General features: G+C 46.4%; 1 protein-coding gene across 1 annotated transcript in view; it reads left to right on the top strand.

Annotated features, from left to right (window-relative positions):
- The window catches only part of DPF3 (double PHD fingers 3), a 245,479-nt gene extending 226,240 nt beyond the window's left edge, over nucleotides 1-19,239 (top strand). Inside the window, exons 9-11 of the mRNA XM_081140395.1 lie at nucleotides 5,531-5,643; nucleotides 16,070-16,151; nucleotides 16,688-19,239. Coding sequence (XP_080996521.1) covers nucleotides 5,531-5,643; nucleotides 16,070-16,151; nucleotides 16,688-16,758 — 266 coding nt within the window. The 3' untranslated portion in view covers nucleotides 16,759-19,239. The remainder of the gene's footprint in view (nucleotides 1-5,530; nucleotides 5,644-16,069; nucleotides 16,152-16,687) is intronic.
- The last annotated feature ends 5,040 nt before the right edge of the window (nucleotides 19,240-24,279 follow it).

Below are 24,279 nucleotides of genomic sequence, written 5' to 3'. Positions count from 1 at the left end.
AGCAGTTTGTATATTTCTTTTTGCCCAGGGTTGAAAATGAACTGTTTCCCTCACTGTACCAAATATCTCTAGAGTGATACTGACTGGCTAATGACTTCTAGTGTGAACTTAATCAACGAGGGCAGATATTTTCATCCCTAACAGGTTGGACATAGCCACGTGTGGGCAGTTGTGTATGAGCATGCGTGGAAGTAAGCAGCTGTGAATACGAAACTAACACTGGCTTCGCTTCGATATTTATCTGTGTGCCTTCTCACTCAAATACCACAAAATCCCATTCGCCCTCCAGGGAATGTTTTCAGCATCCATGCACATGGTTCTGAAAAGACGTGAAGGGTGTCCTTCAGGTGGTGATGGGGCGGTCACTGCTTTCAGATGCCTGCCTTCTCCTTTTCACTGAGCCCAGTAGACTGTAGTGTCGTACACACCAGCCTCATGGACAGTCTTCTCCCTTCTGAGAAGCTCTTCACACCCCGCAGGTTTCCCTTTTCTTCCGTCTGCTGAGAGCCCCTGAAGCCAAATCCCTATCGTCTGAAAGCCCTGTCCACAAGCAAGGTCTCCACACATGGTGGCTGTCAGCTACGTTTCCTCTTTCAGCCTTAGGCAGGATGGAGGTCAGCCTTGGAAGGGGGTAGGGCTGGCTTGAGAATGCCTCTTATACCATTTAGGGGTGGAAATATCTTTCCTTGTTGCTACAGGACCAACTAAATAAGCAGTCAGGAGATTGCTGAACCCTCTTGAGACAACAAATTTGGAGGAACAATTCAGGAAGGCCTGGTTTTTAATGCTCTGGCCAGGGTGAATCATGCACACGGTACTACTTTCTGAGTTCATTTTGGTAATTGGAATCTTATAAATGTCCTGTTGAATCATCTCACCCAGGGGGCCTTGGGAGGGTTGTTTCCCCTTCACTCCATTGGGCTATTTAAATAGCAATGCACGGATTGCTTGCTTTAAGAAAACTGGAAGTATTTTTAAAAATCCAGATTTCCAAGCTAGCGCATTAGAGAGTGATGGTTAACTTTACAGAAGAGATTAAGATAGGAATCTTTAAGTAGCAAGTGACTACAAGTAAATTGCTTTACAACGAATGTGCCTCTTTTTTTACTTGAATTGGAAAGACTATATTTTCCTTTTACTTGTACAGATTTTAGGAATTAGTTCTGGACAAAAATAAGGCGTTCTAGCAGTAAAACCTAGAAATGGGTTTCTAGCACTTTCCTTAGAAACTTCCTTTTGTCCAAAAGTGTGCATTATTTTAGTCATTTCCACGATAGATAGGAAGTCTTATTCTTACAGTTTTAGCTGGTAAATGACTTTTCTAGTTTTTGGAGACAGGCAACTGAGAGCGAACCTGTTACGGTGGCACAGACAGGAGGATTAGCTCTGGGCATAGTTTTTGTCCCGGTGAATGGCTGGCTGGGTGGCTTGGCCTTTTGCGCCTCACCCTCCCTGGCTGAGAGGCTGCATCCCTTACTCTCCTCCTGCGCTGCAGTGACGCCTTGAATCCTGAGCTGAAGGAGCCTGCAGCCCGAGCTGAGGCTCACCTTAGTCCCGTGTTTTATGAGGGAGGGACTGTCAGGGAAGAGGGGTACGCTGTGTGAATGTCATTCCCTTCCTTTAGGTTTGAAGGTCTTTGGGGGAGGCTGATGACTTTCTCAAGACTGAAACAGAGAAAGCCCTTGGGGCTCTTTCAGAGCCTTCCAACAGGAGTTTGCAAAACCCACTTGCTACTGTTCACTGGTTCAAAACTATAGCAGAAAATGCCTTCAGAGCTCAGCACAGTGGTCTGAGAACACTGAACTGAGAACTGGCTCTCGGTAAATCCTTGTGGAGTGTTGTTGGCTGCGTGAAACACACACATCACCCTCCCGCCACCTCCACCTGCGGGGCAGCTCCAGTTGGCTACTGAGCTCCACGTCGCGCTCCGGACTGCGCTGACCCTCCTTCCCAGGGGAGAGGACACTGCCAGAGAGTGATATTATTAGTGGGGCAGCTTTGGCTCTGATCTCCGGGTCTTCATGGACAAACTCAGGAACCTGTGGTAGCCAACACGGCCGGCCACCCTCTCCTTGAAATTGTTCCTTTGGCTGCTGTGCCCCCCCGTACTTGCTTGGTTTGTGTCTTACCTCTCCAGCATCTTCTCAGCTTTTGAGCTTTAAATAGTTGAGTTGCTCAAATCTCAATCCTAGACATTTTTCTCTCTTTTCCTTTCTCTTTCCTTGTGCTCTTTTTTATTTTCCTGGGTAATTTCATTAATTCTCGCCTACTTAGCAAAAATCCTAAATTTACATGTCTAGTTCATACTTCTGTTTTGAGCTCTACTCACATATATTCAACTGTGCCGCTGACATTTCCACCAGGAGTCTCACAGGCTTCCCAAATCCAAGAGCGAACGCTTCCCCTCCTCCCTTTGGTCCCGGCGTGCGTCCTATGGTCTTCCTCGGCCGAGCACGTTGCACTGCAGCCCACCTAACTTCTTAGGTCAGAAACTTGAGAAGATTCTCATCATCTCTCTTTTCCCACTCTCCCAAAGTTCAAACAATGGTGAAGTCCTGTCATTTATGTCTTTAATATTTCTCAAATCCCCACCTTAATTTAATCATCCTGTCTCTCTCCTGGTAGCCGCATCGGCCTCCAAACTAGTTTCCTGGCAACAATTCTTGCATCTCTACATTACCCTCCACCCATTCCCTGCCCCCTTCATTCCCTGACCCTCCCAAATTCTCTCCTTTGCAGCCCCTCCCTCCCTCCCTCCCTCCCTCCCTCCCTCCCTCCCTCCCTCCCTCCCTCCCTCCCTCCCTCCCTCCCTCATTCCCTCCCTCCCTCATTCCCTTCCTTTCTGCTTGAGGATTTTAATTTTTTATTTGTGTTTTCCTTATCTAAAAAGATCTTTTCAACTTTTTATTTTGAAATAATTATACCCTCACAGAAAGTCATTAAATGTATCACAGAGAGGTCGCATGCACCCTTCAACCAGTTTCCTGCCCTGGTAACATCTTACATAATTATAGTTCAATATCAAAACCAGTCAATTGACATGGGTGCAGCTGCAGAGCTTATTCACCCTTTATTGGTTTTACATGCATACACACTGTGTACTTGTGTGTGTATATGTATAATTCTCTGCAGTCTTACCATATATGTAACCACCACCACAATCAAGATTCAGAACTGCTTCCTCACCCCAGAGATCTTATATGCAAAAGTACTTCCCTTTAAAACACAACATGATCCAGTCCCTGCCTAGCTTAAAACTCTTTAATGATTTTAAAGCCCCAAATCCTTAAATAAGGGCTACAAATGCCCGTGTAATCTGGCTCCAACGACCTTGCCAGCTGCCTCCTGCCTCTCTCCTTTTGCCTGCCAAGCCCCTGCTCACTGGCCTTTCTTTTCCTTTAACTCGCCAGGCTCCTCCACCACTCGGGGCCTCCACACATGCCGCTCTCCTCACCTGCAAGTCCCCGCTCCCACGCAGCTAACGCCTCACCTCTCGGGAAATGTTTTCTTGGCATCTTGGACTAGGTTAGGCTCTCCTGTGGTTTGTTTTCATTGCCAGTTGTGATTTTCCTTCATGGCACCGACCACACAGTTATACATAAATAGATATGTGTGTAGTTCGTTAATGTGAGTTCTCTCTAATTAGAGGTGTTTGGGGTGTCTTGGTCACCACTGTATCTTTTCTGTTTAGTGCACTGGCTGGCTAACAGGTGCTCGATAAATACTCGTTCATGAACAAGTTCATGAATAATTATTGTAAGCTGGCTGGTTGTGGCTGGGGTGTGACCTGAGGCCATGGAACTGGGCAGAGTCAACTTGCTTATATGGGCATCTGCTCTATGAACTCATATGCAACCTTCCCAAAGGTGCCCTGTCTGAGAACCTGGGCATTTATGGCCCATACCCAGAATCTCAAACTGGTATTATCTCTCCTTTTCCAATCCCAGCGTTCTCTCTGAGAGACTGGAATAGGGAACAGCCTTGGCCAGTGTTCTTCTTAGGCAGATCTTTGAGATGCTTTCAAGAATGTCAGCTGGGTATTCATCCAGGCTTTTAATGCCAGGCTTCTTTCTCTTCAGGGTCACTGCCAAGGTGTCACTTTGAGAGGGTTATTAGTCCAGAGCTGTGGGAGCCTCTAAGTTGGATGGTACCTAAGAAGTCTTTGAAAAGCTTTTATATCAGCCCTTTCCTCGGTACTTCTACCTGCTGTTTGCTAAGTGGCCCCCACTTCCCCCATCAGTGAGTCATTTCCATCCCCACTCTTTCTCTCTCAGAGATAACAGTGTGGTTTGTTTTTGTAGAGCCCCAGATTTGAAGGGTCGTTATGTTGACTGAATAGACAGTATGTCCCCCAAATGACCATGATGTAACTAGCTCTCTGAGGACTTGGAAGGGAGGAAATGGGGGCCTCCAGCTGGGATGTGGCTTTACCACCGGGTGTGGTACCACATGGGGTCCTGACCATCTGTGGAGGGCACCCGGTTGGTGAAACTAACTCTAATTAGCACTCCCCACCCCCCATCCCTAGTGTCCGTTTTTAGAAGCACATAATCTCTCACGCAAAAGAGGCAACACAGTGCACTATATGGTGGGTTTGGCAGAGTGGGAGCTCTGGAGAAGGGTGAACCCCACCAGTGGGCAGAACTGTCAATTCTTTTGTGACAGAGTCAGTAATGGGCTTTGCCCTGGATGCTCTGGGCAGATTGACAGCACTGGGAAACCTGAGAGTATCATCCAAGTTTTCTTTCCCTGCCAAATAGAAGGTCAGAGGTCGTCACATTCTGTGGCTCAGAGCTGATCTCTCACTGCTGGAGTCTCTTTTTTGGGTGAGCTATGGCTGAGAACAGAATCCGGCTCCACAGGCTAAGCCTCAGTATTGGTCCACTGGGGCTGTGGGCTCTAAGGTTAAAGCTTAAGGTCCCTCCCCGGTCCTGCTATTGGCTTGGCTAATGTGAAAAGAGGTAGAGCCAGCAACCAGTCCTTTCAGGATAGACCTGGCCATTGTGTGCCCTTGGCTGTGACGCTGCACTTCTTGGCCCTCCCTGCCAGGCCACCTCCCCCATAGCCCCTGGTACTGTGCAGGGCGTGGAGTCCAGTTCCAAAAAGCTTTTGTGTGTTGCTCCTGCCACAGTTGATGCGGGGGCTAGGAGATGATTTGGGTGACTCTCTCAGTGCTGCCTTGTGCAGGTGCTGTGCAGTGTCCTTTCTCTTTCTCTCTGGTCACCGCTTTCTGACCTCATAACTGGCTACACCTCTAGGGGGAAATGCTCTTAGGGCACGAAGATTTGAATGGCATCTATCCCCTGGTGAAAGGGTTAATACCTGTCTCTTTCTTTAGGTCTGGATCTGATGTAACTATGGGTGGTGGGGAGTGTGGGTAGGGCCCCATCTGGGTCCCTAGTTTGTTTCCCAGCACATGCTAAACTCACCCTCCCTTCAAGTTGGACATAAGTGTGTTTTCAGTTAGTAGTGTTGCGGGGTGACAAGTCAGACCCCCCGGCCCTAACGCTGCCATTTCCGCTTCCTCTAGGTCACCCGACCTGCCTGCAGTTCACCCTGAACATGACTGAGGCTGTCAAGACCTACAAGTGGCAGTGCATAGAGTGCAAATCCTGCATCCTCTGTGGGACCTCGGAGAATGATGTGAGTTTGGGGCTCCCCACGGGAGGTAGACATCCACGGAGCTAGGAGTCCTTGGAGGGGTGGAGAGGAAGGCCGGACTCTCGTAACTGGGCTCTTGAAGAAAGTGTCAATCAGGACCTTTCCCTTACCCTTTGACCCCAGAACACTGGGACCCTTGTACCACAGGGACCTTTGTTACCCTCAGGAATAGATTATATAGAAAAGACAGGATACATGATTCTTTTCCTCTATTTATTAGTTTTCAAAATAATGGTGGTTTCAACACCTATTCATGATGAAAACACTCAAGAAAATAGAAATTGTGGGGTGCTTTCTTAATATGATAAATTTTTATACCTTAGAATTAAAGCCATTACGTTATTTATGGGGAAACACTAGAGGTGTTTCTACTAAGATCAGGAACCAGATAAGGATGCCCATTGTCTCTACTGCTTTCATCATTATTTTAGAGATATTAGCTAATGCAATTAGACAAAAGAGATTAACTAGAAGCATAAGATGGTAACAAAGCAGTAAAACTCTATTTCTTTTTTTTCTTAGTTAAGCTCTATATCATAAACTATAATAGTATATCTGAAAAACCCAAGAAAATCAATGGTAAAGCTAAATCAAACATTAAAAGTGGCAGGATATAAAATTACCATGTAAAAATCAATAGCCTTCATATGCACAAATAATAAATAATAAAGTTAGAGGACATAGTAGAGAAACTCTACTTACAATAGCAACAAAGAAAAAATACTTAGAAATAAGCTTAACAGTAAATGTGTAACACTATATGAAGAAAATTTTAAAACACCTGTGAAAAGATATAGAAGTAGTCTTGAGCAAATGGAAGGACATTGTGGATCTTGGATAGAATGAGTCAATATAAAGATGTCAGTTCTTCTTAAGTTAATTTATAAATTTAATTCAAGCCCAATAAAAACACCAAGTTTTTTTTTTTTTTTTTTTTATGGAACTAGACAGGTTGATACTAAAGTTTATATGGAAAAACAAGCATGCAAGAATAGCCAAGAAAACACTGAAAACAATAAATTTTGAGGGGAGACTAGACCTATGGGATGTTAAAACATACTATAAAGCTTCTGTAATTAAAACAATGCAAACATATAGACCAATGGGATAGAATAGAAAAGCTGTAAATTGACCCTACTATATATGGACGTTGAGTATAGAATAAAGGTTGCATCTAAAATTACTGGATCAAAGATGGACATTTTTTCATGGATGGTGCTGGGATAATAGGATTACCATTTGGGGAAAAGTAAAATTAGGTCCACATGACACATAAGAACAATCTCCAAATGGCCTGGGGATCTAAATATAAAAAATAAAACCATATTAGTACTTGAAGAAAAAGGGTGAATTTGTCTTTAAATATAAGGAAAGATTTTCTGTGACTCAAAATTTAGAAGCAATAAGAGAAAGTATTGAAAATCTGATCATATAAAAATTTGCATAGTAAAAACCACATTAAGTAAAAGGACAACTGGCAAACTGGGAGAAAATATTTCCAACAGATACCACAGATAAAGAGTAATATCCCCAATATATAAAGAACTCTTAAAATTTGAGGGATAAGGGACCAGAAACCTGGTAGAGAATGGGAAAAAGACATGTAAGACAATTCACAAAAGATATATAAATGGCCCCCAAAATTTGAAAAAAATTAAAGTTCAAATGTACTTATAAAGAAATTCAAATTAAAACAAAATGGAGATTCCATTTCTTTTCTATAAAATTGAAAAAAATTAAGAAGTATTACAATACATCCTGTTGATGAAACTGTGGGAAAACTAGCACCTTCACGCATTGTCAGTGGGAATATAAAGTGGTACAGCCCTTCTGGAGGGAAATTTAATAATACCTAACACAACTACTATGCACTTACCTATTGACTTAGCAATCTCATATATAGGAATCTACCCTAAAGATGGGGGTGGGATAACACTATGAAAATACGTATGCATAAGGTTATTCATGGTTGCATTGTTTATACTTGCAAAATACTGGAAACAACCTAAATGCTCATATGTAGAATGGTTGAATAATGATGGTACAGCCACACAATGGAGTACTGTGCAGCTGTTAAAAAAGAAGACAGATCTTTATGAATTAATATGGAGTGATTTCTAGGATATATTGTTAAATGAAAAAAAAAAGTAAAATATGTATCTATAATATGCTGCCATTCTTGTAAGAAAGGCATGAGAAAATATACATGTATCTGTTCACTGTGTAAAAGAAATACAGGAAGGATAAACAAGAAGCTGAAGAGATTGGTTATCTACAAGAGTGAGCGGGAATGGGGTAGAAAGAATGGAGAAATGGGAGTGGGATAGTGTGAGTAAGGGGGGTGACACTTCTCTGAGAATGAATTTTTGTATAGCTCTGAGTCTTAGAACCAGGGTGTTGTTTCACATACCCTACAATAGATAAATACTGAAAAACAACCAGGATGTGGGGGAACCGAAAGTGGAATATGAACAGTAACAAATTACCCTAACTATAATATAAATAGATAACACAACCATACTGAAGGGTGGGGTAGGAAAGAACCAACTTAAGTCACTTTGGAAAGTAGTATTTGTATATTTTAGAGCTAAAGACAGAAATAATTATACAAATTTTGTACTCTAGTGAATAGATTTGTTTCTCACAGGCATGTGAGTTAGTCATTCTGAAACTACTTTACATATATACAGGTCTTAACTAGTAACTATATATCGTGAATAGTGAGAGTCAGGTTTCTCAATGTCATAGAAAAATATTCAAAATAAAAAAATGTTTACATGGTGTTGGGTTTGAACATGAGGTATTAGTAGGAATTTATGATTTTTAATATAATATACCGTATATATATTTACATATATCTATAGCTATCTGTATGTATATACACATATGGATAGATACAAAAATAAATATAGATGTGTGCATGTGTGCGTACACATACATTTATTTATTTCCTAACTCTGTCAGCTGGGAGGGCCTAGAGGCAATTACAACCCAGAAGCAACGAGGACCTGTAGCACCTAGATATTGATTTCTAAATACAGTTGGCCCATGAACAATGTGGGGTTAGGGTACCAACCCCTGTGCAGTAAAAAAACTGCTGTATAACTTCTGGCTGTAAAGACCAGCAGGGATTTTAACTAAGTGAGATGGAGGGCTGCTAGAGTCCCAGGCATTCCTCTTTTTTTTTTTTTTAAATATATCTTTATTGATTTCAGAGAGAGGAAAGGAGAGGGAGAGAGAGAGATAGAAACATCAATGATGAGAGAGTCATTGATCGGCTGCCTCCTGCATGCCCCCAACTGGGTATCAAGCCCGCAACCCGGGCATGTGCCCTGACCGGAATCAAACCCCTATCGCCTGGATCCTAGGTTGATGCTCAACCGCTGAGCCACGCCCGGCCGGGCCCAGGCATTCCTCTTAAAGGGCCCACACACCGGACTTGACTTGGACTCACTCACTCTGAGCTCCAGCACTGGAAAGGTACCAGGGACAAATGGAGAGGAACTGAATTGTTTGGCATCAGGGCTAGAGCTGGAGGGACAGCTTTCTCCCAGACAGAAGTGCTGGCAGAGGCCATTGTTTCTTTGATGAGCCCCTCCTCAACAGAGTCGGCAGGCAGACACCATATTTGAATTTCCATCAGCCTGGCTCACACTGTTCTCTTCACCCCGGGGGTTCCCTGAGGCCCCTGTCCCATCTAATTTGCAAGCCCACCCAAGCTATTTCCAATGGCTTTTCCATACAAATGGCTTGTCTTGGCTCATGCCTTAGACTTTCCTAAAATATCTCAAACAAGCAGCATCTGGCCTCAGTGTGCCCCATAGCTCTTGCTAAGGCAGCCAGCCTTTGAAGCTTGACCTATCCTGGGCACCTCCAAGCCCAGCACAAGAAGCAGCCATCTGCAGATCACTTTGTAGCTAATGCTGGGTGGCCCTGAGCAGAATACAGGTCACGGCTGACCTTGACCTGCACCTCCAGGGAGGTCCCAGAGCCAGTGCACCTGGTGAACAACTACAGACCACCACATCCAAACACCACCCAACTACCTCCACAAGCAACACACTCAAGAGGCTGACTCAGTGGGCACCAGGACCCCACTGAAGCAAGTTCTGTTCTGTGGGGTTGGCCCCTGCACAGCTGATCCTCCAACAGTGGTCAAAGCCATTCCTTACAACTGATTGGCCTGGGGATAACTACCTTCCATTGCTATGCCAACAGCAATCAAGGCTCAACTACAAGAGGAGGGTGGACATAGTCCACAGAGTGTGGGGAGGGTACACCTTGAGTGCCCAGCTCTAGTGAATGGGGAGGCTTTGCTACTGGACCCTACAGAACACCTACTACATAAGACCACTCTACTAAGTCTGGGAGATGTAGCACCGCTACCTAATACATAGAAACAAACACAGGGAGGCTGCCAAAATGAGGAGACAAAGAAACATATCCCAAATGAAAGAACAGAACAAAACTCCAGAAAAAAACCTAAATGAAATGGAGACAAGCAATCTGCTAGATGCAGAGTTCAAAACACTGGTTATAAGGATACTGGATGAACTTAGTGAGAACGTCAGCAGCATAAAAAAGGACATGGAAACCATAAAAAAGAACCGGTTAGAAATGAAGGATACACTAACAGAAATGAAGAATAATTTACAGGTTATCAACAGTAGAGTAGATGAAACAGAATCAAATCAGCAATTTGAAATATAAGGAAACAAAAAACGCCCAATCAGAACAGCAAAAAGAAAAAAAGAATCCAAAAAAAATGAGGATATGTAAGGAGCCTCTGGGACAACTTCAAGGGTACCAACATTCACATCATGGGGCTGATGGAAGGAAAGAGAGAGAACAAGAAATTGAAAACCTATTTTAAAAAATGACAGAAAACTTCCCTAGCCTGGTGAAAGAAATAGACATACAAGTTCAGGAAGCACAGAGAGTCCCAAACAAGATAAACCTAAAGAAGCCCACACCAAGACAAATCATAATTGAAATGCCAAAGGTGAAAGACAAAGAGAAAATCTTAAAAGCAGCAAGAGAAAAGCAGTTCGTTATCTAGAAGGGAGCTCCCATAACACTGTCAGATGATTTCTCAACAGAAACTTTGCAGGCCAGAAGGGAGTGGCAAAAAATATCTAAAGTGATAAAAAAAACAAGGACCTACAATCAAGATTACTCTACCCAGCCTGGCCATCATGGCTCAGCAGTTGAGCATCGACCTAGGATCCAGGAGATCGAGGTTTGATTCTCAATCAGGGCACATGCCTTGATCCCCAGTGGGGGGCGTGCAGGAGGCAGCCGATCAATGACTCTCTCATCACTGATGTTTCTATCTCTCTCTCTCGCCCTCTCCTTTTCTCTCTCTGAAATCAATAAAGATATATTAAAAAAAGAAAAAGATTACTCTAACCAGCAAAGCGATCATTTACAATTGAAGGACAGATAAAGAGGTTCCCAGATAAGAAAAAGCGAAAGGAGTTCATAACCACCAAATAAGTACTACATGAAATGTTAAAGGGTCTTTAAGAAGGAGAAAAAAAGATAAAAAATATGAACAATAAAATGGCAATAAATACATATCTATCAACAATTGAATCTAAAAACACACACACACAAAATAAACAAACATGCAGAACAGAAATAGACTTATAGATACAGAGAACATTTTGACAGTTCCCAGATAGGAGGGGGCAGTTTAGGGGGAAGGATGAAAAGGTGAAGGGATTAAGAAGTACAAATGGGTTGTTACAGAATAGCCACGGGGATGTAAAGTACAGTATAAGGAATATAGTCGATAACATTGTAATAACTGTGTATGGTGTGAGATGGGTATGAGATTTCTTTGGATGATCACTTAGTAAGTTATATAACATCTAATCGCTGAGGTGTACACCTGTATCTAATATAATATTGTAGGTCAACTGTAACTGAAAAATGAAAAATGATTAAAAAAATGAAAACATGATAAGTAAATGCAATGTGGCATCCTGGGGAAAGGGACATAAGTAGGAAAACAGGTGAAATTCAAATGAGGTCTGTAGATTAGTTAGTAGTGTCATGCTAATGGTAATTTCCTGCTTTTCATGATTTTACTATGCTAATGTAAGATGCAACTGTTCGGAAAAGCTGAGTGAAGTGTGTACAGGAACTCTGTACCATTTTTGCAACTTTTCTTTAAGACTAATAGTATTTAATAATAAAAACTAATGGGATGTTTCCTAGCATCTTCCAAAGGCAACAAAGTTTTTTTTAGTGTTTTTTTTCTTTTTTTTAATAGTATCTTTATGTACTCAAGGATTTCAACATATTTGATTTGTTTCAATCCAATACAGTTAAAATTGTCTCATCTTTGGCCAGTGGGAACATAATTAGGGTGGATACTGAGGTTTTTTTGACTCAGGCACCCTGAGCCTTCATGACTCCAATAGATTGGTATTTTCTTTGTTTTCCAATATGTAAAAATATTTATTCATTTCAAGCTCCAGACCTGGAGTCAGCTATTTCTCCAAGGATTTCTGCTTTCTTTTAGTGGGCAATGGTCTTTAGAGAATATAATAAGGGTGCTAGAGGGTGCTGATTTTTACTGTATTATTCATAGTTTTGGGGCATTGTCAATGGACAGAGCTAGGAAATATGTTTTGTTTGTTTTAAAGATAAAAAGCACTATAAATTAATATTGATACTTTAAATTCACGTACAGGACTAATGATAGGGTTTTTACTTTAATGTCATCAATCTTACACCTATATTTTCTTTCAACTATGTCAAAATAGTTTCTTCTCAATACCAACATAATCACTCATTTAATACACACACAAAAGTCTCTACCAATTCCACTATTACCACCAACAATATGATTTCCGAAAAGAAATATATACACACTTATATATACACACGTATTTGCACTTACTTTTGTCATAAGGTATACTCGACTAAGGATGTACAATCTACTTATTTCAAGCCACTTGGAATAGTTTCTTTCTCTATGGTTATGCCACCAACTAATACATAATTAGATTGCTTTGTTTAATTTTTCTTTTGTTTTTATGGACAATTCCAATGTGAATTTTGCTTTATGACTATTTAAAATATTTATTGGCTCCAAAATAAAAATTATAAAGTAAACAGTATATTCAAAAAAATCTAACTTCTTTCTGTACCTCTTTTACACTGTCCTCTCACTTTGCTTATAGGTAACCATTTAAAAAGTTATGTTTTATCTTTCTATTTTGTTTTAATGTAAGCATATCTATGTGCATATGAATCCATAAGAAAATGGATGCATTTTCTTAGAAAATGGTCACAGATATACATATTTCCTTCACCTTGCTTTTCTATTGAAAATCCTGGAGATTACGCCATAGCAATCTATAGACATAATCTTTTTTCCTGCCTCCAGCTGCATACTGCTTCATCAGTCAGCCTCTTACTGATGGACATTTGGGTTGATTCTGGTACTGGCTTTACAAACAGTTTTAATGCTGAGGTTTTTTTGTTGACTTTGCAAAGTCTTAGGGGTGGACTCAAGGCACGAGGCTGCCTGGGCGAGAGGGTTCCTTTCACATAGCCAGGGATTTATACTGCACATCTGGGGTTCCCGTTCTTCTGAAACTGTTGCCATAGGTGGATCCTGGTTCTTGGATACTTGGGAGTAAGAGGTCCTTAAATTGTGTTTCTCATGGGGGTTAGCATGAGCTGGGGGTTCTTGGTGGCTTTGACAGGCAATTACCCTGACAAGCAGATGGGAAAGAAGAGAATATGGTGCTACAGAATGACCAACTCATGCAAAAAGCACTTAAACACAGATGCCTGGCTTCCCGTTAGGAGAGTTCAATCAGCGCATTCTCCCTTCTTGCATCTCTCGTGTCAGCACTGTGGTAGGTTATCAGTGTCTGTAGGACCTTGGTAATACTGTTTCTGAGAAGTCTCTCCCTCTTTTCTGCCCTCATCCTAACTTATTTCTCCTCAGATTACCCCTAAGTTGCCGCATAGCTTACTTCTGCTCTGACAATCATGGTGTAACCTTTTTGGAGTAAACCACGCTGTCCTGTTTTTATTCTACTCCTCTGACTGCTTCTTAGTCTCTTTTCTCTCTCCCTGCCCCTTAAGGTTGCTGTCCCCCAAGGAGCTATTCCTAGCCTTTTTCTCAGTAACCTTTGATTTTTCAGAAGTAGCTTTTTAATGAAAGCTATGGATTTACTCTTTCCTAAGAAAAATGTACATTTATTTCTACCTGTATGCAGATTTGCACATATAATTTCAAGGAGTTCATGGGCACCCTTCATGAGCACAAGTTCAAGAACATCTTCTCTCATGTACTCTGGGCTTCCTCTCCCAGGACCATCATAGCTGTTTAATCACAAATGGTTCCCAAATCCATATCTCATGCCCCGGCCTCTTTTCTGATCTCCACATGCCTCCAGGGCATCCCTCCCTGGTGATCTATAGATCTATAGACCATGTCTATAGCTGAGGTTGCCCTCTCTTTTCACAGATCTGCTCCTCTGTCCTTGACTCAATGGGTAGCTGCATCATTTGGTTTGCTGTTCATGACACAACCCAGGAGATATTCTCTATTTCTTCCCTATCATTCTCTATATCTAATCAATGACTCTGAAATGGGAGTGAGACCTTTAGATTTCCCCCATGCCACAGCCCTAGTTCAGGCCACCATCATCTCTCACCTGGATGGCTGTAGCAGCCTCTTAACTGGTCTCTGGCCTTTAGAAGCAACCTCTTTCCACCTGGGTTTCTATTTTTGCACAGTGGCGGGTGAGATCTTTCTAAATTGCAAGTCTGACCATATCACTTCTCTGCTGCTGACTCTTCAAAAGCTTCCCATTGCCCCACTGAAAAATCTTGGCATGATACAAAAGGCGTTCATGATCTCTCTCTCCTCATTGCTTGCTCACTGGGATTTCCGACTTCTATATCTACCTTTTTCAGGATCTCTGCACTGGTGGGAGCTAAGGTGAGATCTGATACAAAACTTAATTTTGAAAAAGTCTTATAAGTCATCAAAGCAGGTCCAAATATCACTGAATGGAACAGGGCCAAACCTGGAGAATGGAGACCAGATCACAAACACTTACTGAGGAGCTTCTATGTGCAAGGGAGTTCTGAAGGAGATACAGAGATGAGCAACACAAGGTTCTGCACCAAGAGCCTCACAGCCTCACAGGAGTGGACAAAAGAGGCATGTTCCAAATGAAGTATTCAACAGGATAGTTAGATGTCACCACATACCAGGCTTTGTAACGTAAAGGAAAATGCAATTAAATGTCATAAGAAAGGAAAAGTACTATGGGGATGCAAGTGGGGATAGATTAGTGAAGTCTTTGTGGGAGAGAAGGGCTGAAGACTTGAAAGGTGGGTGGGGCATGGTCCAGAAGAGAAGGGGTCAGGGACTGGGACAGCCTCCAGGCAGAGGGAACTGAGGAGTGAAGGTGTATACTGTGCCCTTGGAAGTGAACCACAGCTGGAGGGTCCTGTTCTCACCTGGGCCCAGCCTCCAGCTTCGGAGGAGGTTTTGGGAGTTGAAGAATGGCTTCATCTGCCTTTCTCTACATTCACATATGAAACCCTAAAATGGTTCTGAGGTGTCATGGATGTTACCACCAAGTATGGTGGTTGTGTGTTTCACAGATAAAAGAGTGAGGTTCAGAGGAATTCAAGTAAAAATTTCAGACATTTAAAGTACTTTCTATGCACTAGGCATAGAAATCATGGGAATATAGAAACACTTAAAATTAGTTTTCTGCCCTTACAGAAGTAGAGTTTTCAGCTACCAGAGTTCAGAAGAATAGCAAATCGCTTTTAGCTTAGATGCGAGGTGGTAGTCAAGAAAGGCTTCTTGGAGGAGGTATGATTTGAGCAGAATCCTAAACTAAGGATAGGGCTTGCATAGCTGGGGAGGCACAAGGGGAAATTCCAGGTGTGGGCAAAGCACAGGGCATGTTCAGAGGACAGTGAAGACTCTAACTGGGTTCTGGACAGGGGCATCCAGGCAGTTTGATCTGTGGAAATAAGGCTGGTGGAGCCCTGCCCGATGTGGCTCAGTTGGTTGGAGCCACACCAAAGGATCGTGGGTTCAATTCCTGATCAGGGCACATACCCAGGTTGTGGGTTCGATCCCCAGTTGGGGTGCACGTGGGAGGCAACTGATCGATGTTTTACTCTTGAATCCATGTTTCTCTCTCTCTCCCTCTTCCTTCCTCTCTCTCTAAAAATCAATGAAAGCATGTCTTTACGTGAGGATTAAAAAAGAAAAGAAAACAGCCAGTTTCAATTGGCAGACAATTAAAAAAAGAAAAGAAATAAAGGCTTGGGGAGTAGGTAGGAGCCGGGCGTTGGCCTTAAATAATTCAGTTTCTCTCTCCTCCTCACCACCTGCTCTGTATTCCACCAGGACCAGCTACTCTTCTGTGATGATTGTGACCGTGGCTACCACATGTACTGTTTAAACCCCCCGGTGGCTGAGCCCCCAGAAGGTAATGGTGATGAGGCCGACAATCACAGCAGCAGCCACCACTACCACTTACTGAGCCCTCACTGCGGTGCAGGCCTTGTGCTAAGGGCTTTACATATCTTGTATCATTTAATCATCACAACTCTGCGAGGCAGGTACAACCGCTACCATTTTACAGATGAAGAAACTGAGGCACAGTTCAACCAGCTGATATTTCAACTTGAGGATCGAAGAGATGTTTCCCAGACATGTAGCTGAGGTGGTGGGAGGTGTGAGCTTCCCAGGGACCTGGGCCAGGCCCTGGGGATGCGGGTTAAGAGGCAGGATCGAGGAGGGAGGGTCTTTACAACAGTCAGCTGGTCCCCTCTGAGCACTTACTGTTTTCTGAGCAGCACTTGCTCACTGCTGAGGTACAGACTCCAGCTCGTTTCCAGCACTGGGATTCAGTCTCTGAATTGTGCAAGTCAGAAGAAAACAGGGTTAGAAGGACTTAGGGCCCAGGGGCGGGGCTGGAGGGTTGGGAGAAGCGCCGCTAGTCATGCATCTTGTTTCTCGCAGGAAGCTGGAGCTGCCACTTATGCTGGGAACTGCTCAAAGAAAAAGCCTCAGCCTTTGGCTGCCAAGCCTAGGGCCCCGGGTCACCGCCGGTGACTTGCTGCTGGAGCGGTTGAACCAGAGCCCAGTTCAAAGCAGATCGAGCCCCTACTCCCCTGTATCCAGACAGACCAGCTGTGAGGAAGACCAGGAATCCCAGAGGGCACGGACCCGCGGAGCCGGGAGGGCTCAGCCCCACACTCCGGTTCGGTACTCCGGCCACCCCCCTGGTTTCTCCGGGAAGGATCTTGCACTCTGGAGAGCAGCCCAGCCCAGCCCGAGGGAGCCCTCACGTCTGCCCAGCGCCCACCGGTTCCCGTTTCAAGGGAAGGCGCTTTGTGACCACCGTCGTTGTTTGTGTGTAGTTCTGTGTTTTCTATCTATTGTGTTTTAAGAAAACTCCTTGCAGCTCCTGCCTCCAGCTTAGGCTCTTTGTCCTGAGATCAGCAGAGGAACAAAGGGCTGTGAAGAAGTGGTTATTTCTCAGAAGCCTCCCTGAAAACTTCTAGACGCAGCCTGGAGGCCGTCCTGACCGTGAAAGTCCCTCCTTGTTCCTTGGTCTCTGTGAAGAGGAAGAGCTGCTTTTGGGACCCTGGCAGATACCAAGGGGCACCACAGCCAGGGTGGTCTCTGGATGGGGCTGGGAGGGCGGTGGAGGCACTGGGGTTGGGAGGAAAGATTCTGAAGATGGTTCTGAGGCCCCGCAGTAGCCAGGGAGTATTTGTCACCCACCGAGAGTGGCTCTGCGGGGGCCAGGCTGTGCGGTTCCGTCGCCTTGGAACTGGGGCATCCTTGCGGTGAGACGGCAACAGCCTCTGGGCAGAAGAGGTGTTAGACTCCGCCTCCGACCAGCCTGGGTCTGGAGCTTTCCCCGGGGGGACTCGAGAACCAGGGAAGGGAGTGAAAAAGGCAGCCCAGTCGAAAGCCTAAACGTTGGTAAAAGGACAGCAGCTTTGAGAAACCTTCAGTATTGATGTGACACTACAAATTCCTTTTCCCAAGTCATTTCTTCCTTCCACGAAGTGCGTGTCCGCCGTTGTCCACTGAGACCTGACTCTGGAAGTTTTAGGATGGGAGAGAGATGATCGTTACCTAGACAAATAATCGGGGTGATGTGATTATTTATGACCAAGGCGGCAGCAATGCAGAGCCCTCAGCTCCAGGGCTGCTTTTGTCTCTTAAGCTCCCACGTACGTGCTGGACGCTTGTTATTTTTTTCCCTCTCTCCTTTTTAAGTGAATCAAGAAGAAAGAGGTGGGGACGTTCGGATTTTGAGAAGTCTGTGTGGGGAGTCCACCCTGTGGGCTTGAGTGGACCGGGCCGCCTTTGAATCTCAACAGCAGTGGCAGCCAGCAGCACACAATACCGACAGGTTTCTGGAAAAATCATTTGCCCAAAGGGCAGGTCTCTGTGAGCGGGACCCTGGCGCATGCTCAGCTTCCCTGAAGCCAGCTCCATCTCTGTGGTCCGCTGCTCACAACAAAGGCCGAGGTTATTTTTAGCCCTTCAGCTCCTGAAGAAGCCCCTGGGGACCTGGAGACGGGGGCTAGTTGGGCCACTTCTGCCCGCTGCGGTGTTCAGCCCGAGACTTGGCAAGAGCCTTCGTCCCGGCTAATTGCTCTTGGCCAGTGGACCCAGGGCAGCCTGGCGTGGAGCCTGGCCGTGTTGGTCTCTCTCAGTCCTTTGCAGAGTGACCTGTGGCCAGAGATGGAGGTCACTCTCCTGCAGGGGCCTGTGGCCTTGGAGTGAGTTACACGCATACGTAATTATATCACTTAAAGGGCCTTGTCCAGATGGGATTTCATCTTTCTCATGAGGTGGTTCCTTTTCCCTGCTGACTGGTGAACCTGTTTTGGATGCTGGAGGCCTGGGGAGGGTTTGGGAAGCTGCCATGTTGTCATATCATTTGTATATTCGAGGGCCACATCAGAGGGACATACCTCTTCTCCCCAGTGCTCTGGCTCTCTATCTCCCACCCCCAAACCCAAAATAGGGTGTCCTCAAAGGCCAATTATTGGTTTTGAAAATCACTTCAACTTAATTTTAGGAAAAAAATTACCAAAATGTTCCAAAATGCCACAATGGCTTAAAAGTTAAAAAAGCAAATTTGAAACCAAGAACTGTGGCCCAACTACTTGATGGGTCATCTTTGGAATGCTTTGCGAATCTGTTCCCACCTCAACACAGTTGCTGGCGGGGGCCCTATCCTGTCTCCAGGCACGCCTGCTGCCCACAGAAGCTGTGAGGGCCGGAGTGAGTCTTGCAGACAAGGAGGGGGCTGTAATCCACTGCAGTGGTGGGGACGCTCAGGGCTCTGGAATGACATCAGGAAGACCCAGAGTCCACTTCCCAGTTTCACTCTGTGCAGGATGGGCCCAGCCCCTTCCTCTTTGGGGAGCAGTTTCCCCACCTGGAAAGTGGGGCTGGCAAACAGCATGTGAGATGGCACTTTCAGGATACTCTGGCAGACGCAGTCACATTTGTCACCTTCTATATTGAAAAAACAAGGTAATGGCAAACTTCATATTGGTCTTTCTTTGAGCCCCAGAGAATGAACCAGAATCGTAGGGTGCATGTGGATAATTAGGGTTTTAGTTTTGCCTCTGGCATTGAGCAGCTGTGTGAACTTGGGCAAGTCACTTAACAACTCTGAATCTGAGTTTGCCCACCTGTGAAATGGAGATAATAATACTTGCCCTGCCTATTCCACAGTGGCACTGGGAGACCTAAAAAGAATAATGTTATATAAATTACCATTGGAGAGCAGTGCTTGTCAGAGAGGGACTCCAAATAATTTCTATGCCCGCTTTCTAGTGTGAGTTAGCCAAGGTTAGATGCCTTCTAAAAATCTCCATTTTGACCAAATGGGGTTTATGTTTTAAGGGCCATGCTGGTCAGGGCCATTAGGCCAAAACAGTGACAAAGGAAACTGACTGCATGGGTCTGTAGTGGGATGCGAGGGTTTACCCTGGGGTTGGGGACTGAGGGTGAAGTAGCTTGAGATACTACCTTCTCTAAGATCAGTGCAGCCTGCAATGGGGAGCTAACTTCTAGAGAGGGCCGTAATTCAGTTCAGTGGCACATCCACTTAAAATGTTTGGTTTAAAGCCTAGCTCCACTGCTTTCTGGCTGGTCGACATTGGGGAAATGGCTTGACCTCTCTGAGCCTCATTCTCCATATCTGTCAGGTGGGAGAGGCGACCTCTCCAGCCGGGCTGTTACAGGGATCAGAGGTGATGCTGGTGAAGACCCTGGCACGGGGCCTGGCATGAAGGTCCCCACACTATGATAGCTCTTGTCATTGTGTAGAGCATCTCAAGCGGAGGTAATGATGCTGTGGACCCCCAGCTCTGATCTTTGGAACAGGGTGTCTTTGTTTCACTCCAACATGACTCCAGCCAACCGGGGAGAAGGTGAGGCTGCAGGATCCAAGCCGGAAGCTGAAACTCTCTGTTTCCTGTAGGTATTTTTGAAACACTGCTTTTTGGGCCTGCAGCAAATGCAGTGCAGGCCACATTAGAGGAAACAGAGACCAGGCTCCTGCTAGGAGACTTACAGTCTAGCTCTCCTCTCAGCTCCCCACTGACTCATCGCAGGCACCTAAGGCAGGAGCCAGCAGATCCCAAGGCTCCCCTGCTCCTGTCATCGCCCCAGGGCCAGGTAGGAAGTCCAGGCAGGCAGCCCAGGCAGGCCATGGGGAGCAGCTTCTCCCCCAGGCTCAGCTCAGTGTGACTGAACCCCCTAGGAAGTGGGTGGTGGGACGGAGGCCAGGTTCCTCCCGAGCTGGGGAAGGCACCAGGTTTTAAGGTGGGGAGGGTTAGGCTTTCACAGTGGCGGTTCGTGATACTCTGCACAGTCCTACTCATGGTGCATTTTAGTCTTTGTGCTTTGAACAGAGTGTGATTCCTTTCACCCCTCCCCTTAAAAAGTTCAGATATTTTAAGGAAGAAAAATAAGATGATGATTATTACTTTTCCAAAGGGGGCATGTTTAGGGGACAGACCTGTGCTCTCCTGTGTTGTTGAAGAAAGATGACGGGCAACCTCAGGCCTCGGGGCTCAGAGAAGAGGGGCTATGTGTGTGGGAGTGGGAGCCCTGAGGACCACCCTCCCTGCCCCACAGGCCTGCTCTCAGCCTCCCTTCCTCTCACTCCCTGCCCTCCAGGCCCTCCCCTGCTGCCCACTGCAGGCCCCTCCTCAGAGCGTCCCTGTGTCACAACCCAAGGGAAGTGACGACTGGGCCAGAGCTCTGCTCACACTCCCAATGAAGATGCTGATGTGCCACGCCTGCCCCTGCCTGCAGCTGTGCATTGGTCACTTGTAGGTTCACATCCCTGGAGAGGGCAGGAGGAAGGGGGCACTTCAGGAGGGGGCAGGAAACACGATTTCCACTTAGGGACAAATCCAGGAGCTAAATACCTAGGGGGCCTGGGATGGGAAGGAAGAATTAGTACAACCCATTTTCCCCCCCTCAGGCCCTTGATCTTGCACAACGTGATATATATATTTTTAAAGGCCAAGCTTTTGTCCAGTTCTGGACACCAAACCAGATCCCCCTGTCTTGAGGTCCCCTGGCCTCTGGCTCCTTGTTTGTTGGGGGGCTTCCCAAGGCAAATCAGGCAGGAGCAGTGCCCTCACCTGGCTGGAGGTGGGAGGTGCAGAGGGTCTCCGGGCTGGGTCCCTATGGATTATCCCACTCCCATGGGGACTTTCTGAGATAAGCTGCTGAGGCCCCTCCTGATCTGGCTGGGGAAAGAGATGGCAGCAGAGGGTGGGCTAGATCAGGGCCCAGCAGCCTTCGGGAGTGGAAGGTTCCAGGTGCTGCTACCAGGGGGGACAGGCAGCTGGGAAGTGAATTGGGGGGAACCTGGGGTTTCCCTCCCCCTGTTGTGTGCTTCCCTGTTGGAATCTCACTCCCACCCCGAAGGATGCTTTTGGCTTTCACATCAGCCCAGTTTCATCTGGATTTCAGGTGAGGATTGGGGAAGATGGTGGAAAGCAACTGATACTTTAATTGCCTAAGGCCTGCAAGTGTCCCACCGAAACCAGGGACCCTGCTGTTTCCTTAGGTCTCATGGATCGGTGGTCAGAGCAGGGGCTCCCTTCCCCATTCTCAAACATAGGGCTTGGAGTCTTTTTATGACTCTCTGCCAGGAGACACAGCTACCAGCCCTGGGTGTAGAAGCTGCAGAGCAGATGGGTTGTTTCAGGGTCTTGGGGTAGGCAGAGGAGGGTTTTTGACCCTGGGAAGCTGAGTTCCTTCCTTAGATGGTGGGAGACCCTCTGGGGTCAGGGCCTGCCTGGTCTTCACCCAGTTTGTTTACCAGAAGGAACACTCCAGGGAGGAGGGAAAAATTGGTAGCGGGTAGGTTCCCAGGGAAGGCGCTTTCTGGGCTGAGTGAGACTGGCTGTGTCCCCTCAGATGGCTGAGACCTGAGGTAGCTCCCCAGGGTCCTGCGAGGCTGTGAGGTATATAAGGGGGGTCAGAGGGCACAGGAATGCCTCTTGGACCCAGTCTCTTTGTTCCCAACACCATCCCTTCCTTTGCTCCAGTACCTCGAAGGAGGGTCACCGCAGGGTTTCCCCCTCTTTGGCCCCACCAGGAGAAGGAAGTATTTGTGCTGATGGTGACATTTCCCAGGGCAGCCAGAGGAAGGCAGGAACCAGGACTGGCGGGCAGCCAGAACCCTCTTTGACAGAGATATAATTACAAAGAATGACCTCTAGCCCTGGCAGTGAGCAAAGTGGCCATTGAGGACGGCACCAACCCAGTCTGGCAAACAAACCCCGCTGGGGTGAGGAGGGAGGGTGGGCAAGCGGTCCCTGTAGGAAATGGGGGGGCCCGTGAGCCCCTGGGACCTACATTTCCCCTTAGTAACCTCTCCAGGTTATATTTACATGCACTGCATCCCGTTTGCTTGCCTCTCTGCGTTTATTTTTCCTATCAGTGTCATTAACGTTGATGTAAACAGGGACGCACACACACACACACCCCTCGCTGAATGAACTATAGTGAACCTATGTGCTGCTCCAGGATGAGAGGGAGAACCTGCCCACAACCAGGAGCTGCCAGACAAAATGCATTTCCCCCCGAGGTCCTGAGGGCCAGCTCCCCTTGCTTTCAGCCGCTGCGCAGCCCCAGTTGTACAGGGAGCCTCGGGCTGGGAGAGCCGTGGGCTGCAAGGCTCTCATCTCTCCCCTTCACTTTTGCTGCTTTGGGGAAGACCCTGGGTAATAGTTGGGGACTTGGGGAAAATAGGCCTTGATTCTGCTTGGTACCGAAAGGATACAAAGATTTTATGGGTAGATCTGGGGTTGAGTGTTGTGTTGACTTTGCCTTGTCATCTTTATTCCCCACCCGAGACCTTGGCTCCCTTCGTCCTTGTCCCGCCTTCCCCTCCTGCACCTGTCCCTCCCTCCCCTGCCGCCACCCGGGGAGGGGTGGTGGGAAGAGAGGAAAGGGAAAGCAAGTACACCCCTGCACATTCTCGACATGCAGTTGAAGGGGCCTAAATTAGATACCAGAAAAAAAGAAGAGACACTGCTAGATAATATGTGAGTGAGAGCATGAAAATATAGAAGAAACATGTAGATTTCGGAGCAGAGGAGGTGGGAGCAGGTGGCTGGAGAGAGGCGGCCGGCCGGGGAGGCCGGGTCCTGGCTGAGGCATCTGGTTCTCGGGGCGTCTGGGAGAGCAGAGAGGTCAGCCTTCGGCAATAAATGGTCAGATGCTTGGGGAGTATTTGTGCCTCTGGCCTGGAATGGGAGGGGTGTCTATCCCAGTTGCCCACCACTCATCTACCATGTTTGCCCACTCTGGGCATTTCCCCCCGAGGAAAATGAACACATTTCTTGCCTGCCCTGAGGGATTGCTGGGCAGGCCGGCACTGGCTAAAACCCTTGATAGGGCACAGACTACAGGCAGGGCAATGCTCTGGGTCCCATTGGGGCCGGAGAAATAAGCCCCATCCTGGCCCAAACTTCAAATTGCTTTTCACTCCTAAAATTACACTCTCCCAAGGCATCCTGATCATATGTCCTGCAGCTTGCGACCAGGGAAGGTGTATGTGTAGCCAGGTCTCTCCGTTTGGGATGCATGCTTGTCAGTTGAAGACTAGCGGCTAAAGCATCTGGTGGTTTCCACCCTCTGGGGGTTAGGGACAACACACTGGACCTCAGCCTCGCTGCCTTTATGTTTTCCCAAGCACCAGCTCCCTTGGAAGAGGGACATCCTTAACAGGAAGGTGAACGTTTGTGAGATGATGAAGGTGCCTGGGTTGGAGTGTGTCACCAACCAAAGCCTGTGCCTCTAAATGCTGCTTCTGGACTCCTGGGGCGGTGGGCAGGTAGGTGCCATTTGCAGGAACTGGTCAGAGGTGGAAAGTGATCCACACAGTGGTCTTGTCCGGTCCCCACTAGAGAAAGTAGAGACAGGGAGTGGTGGCACTGGGTCCTCATGCACGGATCGGGTGGACTCCCATGGAGTCCCCCGGCCAGGCTGTCTCAGCTGTGCAGTGTTTCTGGCATGACAAGGGGGTGTTTGGGGGAGAAAGCCCA

This window comes from Miniopterus schreibersii (assembly GCF_964146895.1).
Source record: "Miniopterus schreibersii genome assembly, chromosome: 1".
NCBI classification, from domain to species: Eukaryota; Metazoa; Chordata; class Mammalia; order Chiroptera; family Miniopteridae; genus Miniopterus; species Miniopterus schreibersii.
This window is presented reverse-complemented; position numbering and strand designations above follow the sequence as displayed.